The sequence below is a fragment of the Octopus bimaculoides genome, chromosome 1, assembly GCF_001194135.2.
Source record: "Octopus bimaculoides isolate UCB-OBI-ISO-001 chromosome 1, ASM119413v2, whole genome shotgun sequence".
Taxonomy (NCBI): Eukaryota; Metazoa; Mollusca; class Cephalopoda; order Octopoda; family Octopodidae; genus Octopus; species Octopus bimaculoides.
In genome coordinates this window covers 104,877,268-104,879,887 of record NC_068981.1, presented here as the reverse complement: position 1 = coordinate 104,879,887, position 2,620 = coordinate 104,877,268, and the positions used below count along the sequence as shown (strand labels likewise).

At 35.8% G+C, this 2,620-nt stretch overlaps 1 protein-coding gene across 1 annotated transcript in view; it reads right to left on the bottom strand.

The window, feature by feature from the left end:
- LOC106871077 (integrin alpha-4) overlaps nt 1-2,620 on the bottom strand; it is a 177,565-nt gene that overhangs the window by 46,517 nt on the left and 128,428 nt on the right. Inside the window, exon 9 of the mRNA XM_052968826.1 lies at nt 1,844-1,952. Coding sequence (XP_052824786.1) covers nt 1,844-1,952 — 109 coding nt within the window. The remainder of the gene's footprint in view (nt 1-1,843; nt 1,953-2,620) is intronic.

Below are 2,620 nucleotides of genomic sequence, written 5' to 3'. Positions count from 1 at the left end.
TTCTCTTTCTCCATCTATCTATCTATCTATCTATCTATCTATCTATCTATCTATCTATCTATCTATCTATCTATCTATCTATCTTACACAGATACACAATTAAAACTTAACGGCAACAAAACAAATACACACGAATAAGTCGGTAGAAATTATACAAATAAATATATTTACTGTGCGAAGCATTTCAAATGTAAAATGATAAAGCAGTTCGAGAAGTTTACTTGAACTCTTCTCTGAAAGACAGTTGCAAAATTCTAACATGTGTGACCAGAAAATCAATGAAAATGTTAGCTTTTTCAACGACTGCTATTATTGGCTTCTCTTAGACACAAGCGCACACACACACACACACACACACACACACACACACACACACATACACACACACACACACATATACACACACACACACGCGCGTTTATACACACGCGCGTTTATACACACGCGTGCGCGCTTACACTTTTTATGTACACAAAAATGAGACGTTAGTAGCCTGTGCAAATATAACTGATTCTAACCGAGATGAGGGTAAGATCTAACAGTTACAATAGATCAACTTGTTTGGGAAATGTGACTGAATTCTGTATTAAAAATCATATTTGAAGTAATATACCTTTGATAAAGTCCAATAATAGACCCGTTTTTTCATGAATATCTATTTTATTTTTCGTCTATGCAACCTTCCGTTTTCTAAATGCTCTACTCAGTGCAGATTATGCAGCCTGGAGAGGGCCATGAATTTACTCCTTTCCCGCGAGAAGCACGCCATAATACATCTATAGATCTAGTCTAGTGGTGATCTGCCCTTGGACAGTTCCAGCGCATGCAGATCTTCTCCAGCACACTCTATAAGATCTGGAAGAGCCCGTACCCTCCCCTGCTTCCGTTAAGTAGATCATTAGAATTTTGGCCATTCATGGCTAGACTTGGAATGAATACTGGAATGGCTTCCCGTTGCCTTCTCTAGGTAGGTGGAATTTGAACTTAGAATGTAAAGAACCGGAAGATATATTGTAAAGCACCTCTGCCGACACTCCAACGATTCTGCCACTATCCCACCCACAAATGAAGTGTTTTGCTCAAGAACACAACGCGCCGCCCGCTCCAGGAGTCGAACACACAATCTAACAATATTGTGTGCCACACTCTAGCCACTAGTTCATGCGCCTTCACACATTTGTAAATATCAATCCTCAAAGTATAGCTGGGAACCGATTGTCACCGCATTCCCCACTTTAGCTACACTAGTGTCAACAATATTCTTCTTACGAGGGGGTGCTGAAAAGTTCCTGGCTTTGAGGGTGTCGCGAAAGGCCTGGTTGGAGGCCCAACCTTCCGAGTTCTGTTACAGAGCTTAGTAAAACTGAAGCACCGCTGCAATAAGTGTGTGAATCTGAGAGGGAAATATGTAGAATCATAATTAACTGATCCTCTTGTATTTTCTTTGTTGGGCTTCCTTGAAGCACCGATAACTTAAAACCTAACCATATATTTATAAGATGAAAGTTGATTTCTATTGAATAAAATGCCGTTACTTGATCCCTGCTAAAAGCTAATGTTCCGAGTCACCTGCAACACAAAAAGTTATGCAGATGTATTTTCTCTCTTTTTACAAATGCTGGTCTTTAGCTCTATGAATTTATATTAGAGCTGAGTACTGTAAGTAACAGAATAAATTCCAGACCAAAATATTCTGCAATTCTGCAGTATTGTTTCAAATTTCAAGACTAAAATCTAAAACATCTTTACTTGTGAACGTAAATCACTATCACAACTTTGGACTCTCGAAAATCTGGTGCTTTTAACTACTGAAATAGAAACTACATTATGACTTTTCTCTTACCGCTATATGTATCGTTATCAAAATCGGCGACAACAAGAGTGGATCCAAAGCGAGATCTGTAAGCTGGTACGGATAATATCACATTTGCCGTCATGGAAAAGGAAGATGACTAAAATGAAATAAAAATTAAATAAATAAATAAATGACTGAATATGTACATAAAACCCACATTTTATTGAGTTGGAACATGAGGATTCTTTCACACACACACACACACACATATACATATAATGTATTTGTATATATATATATATGTGTGTGTGCGTGTGTGTGTATATATATATAATATGCATGCTTATGCATATACGTTATATATTGAATATATATACGTATATACACTATGTAATATATAGCAATATATAAATATATATATACATATATTTATATACATGATTATATACACACACACAAACATACAAATACACACACATGCATGCACACGCACACACACACACACACACACACACACACACACACATGAAAAATCGTGAATCAAAGATCAATGAAAACAGAAAATCCAAAGACGACTCTATACGACTTACGTATAACTGTAGACCAAATATTTTTACATCTTATTTTTAACTTATTTTCTGGATTTAATGCCGTACCAAAGAGTCTCCGCTTACGTTAATTCATAGATAAAACTTCCGAAATAAAATATTTCCAATATGCAAAATGCATTACAAATAATTCAGAATCTTTTTGTGAAATCCAATATTTAAAACACTTTTAGCTCTTGAATCTTGTATATTCATGTAATATATGAATGTAATATGT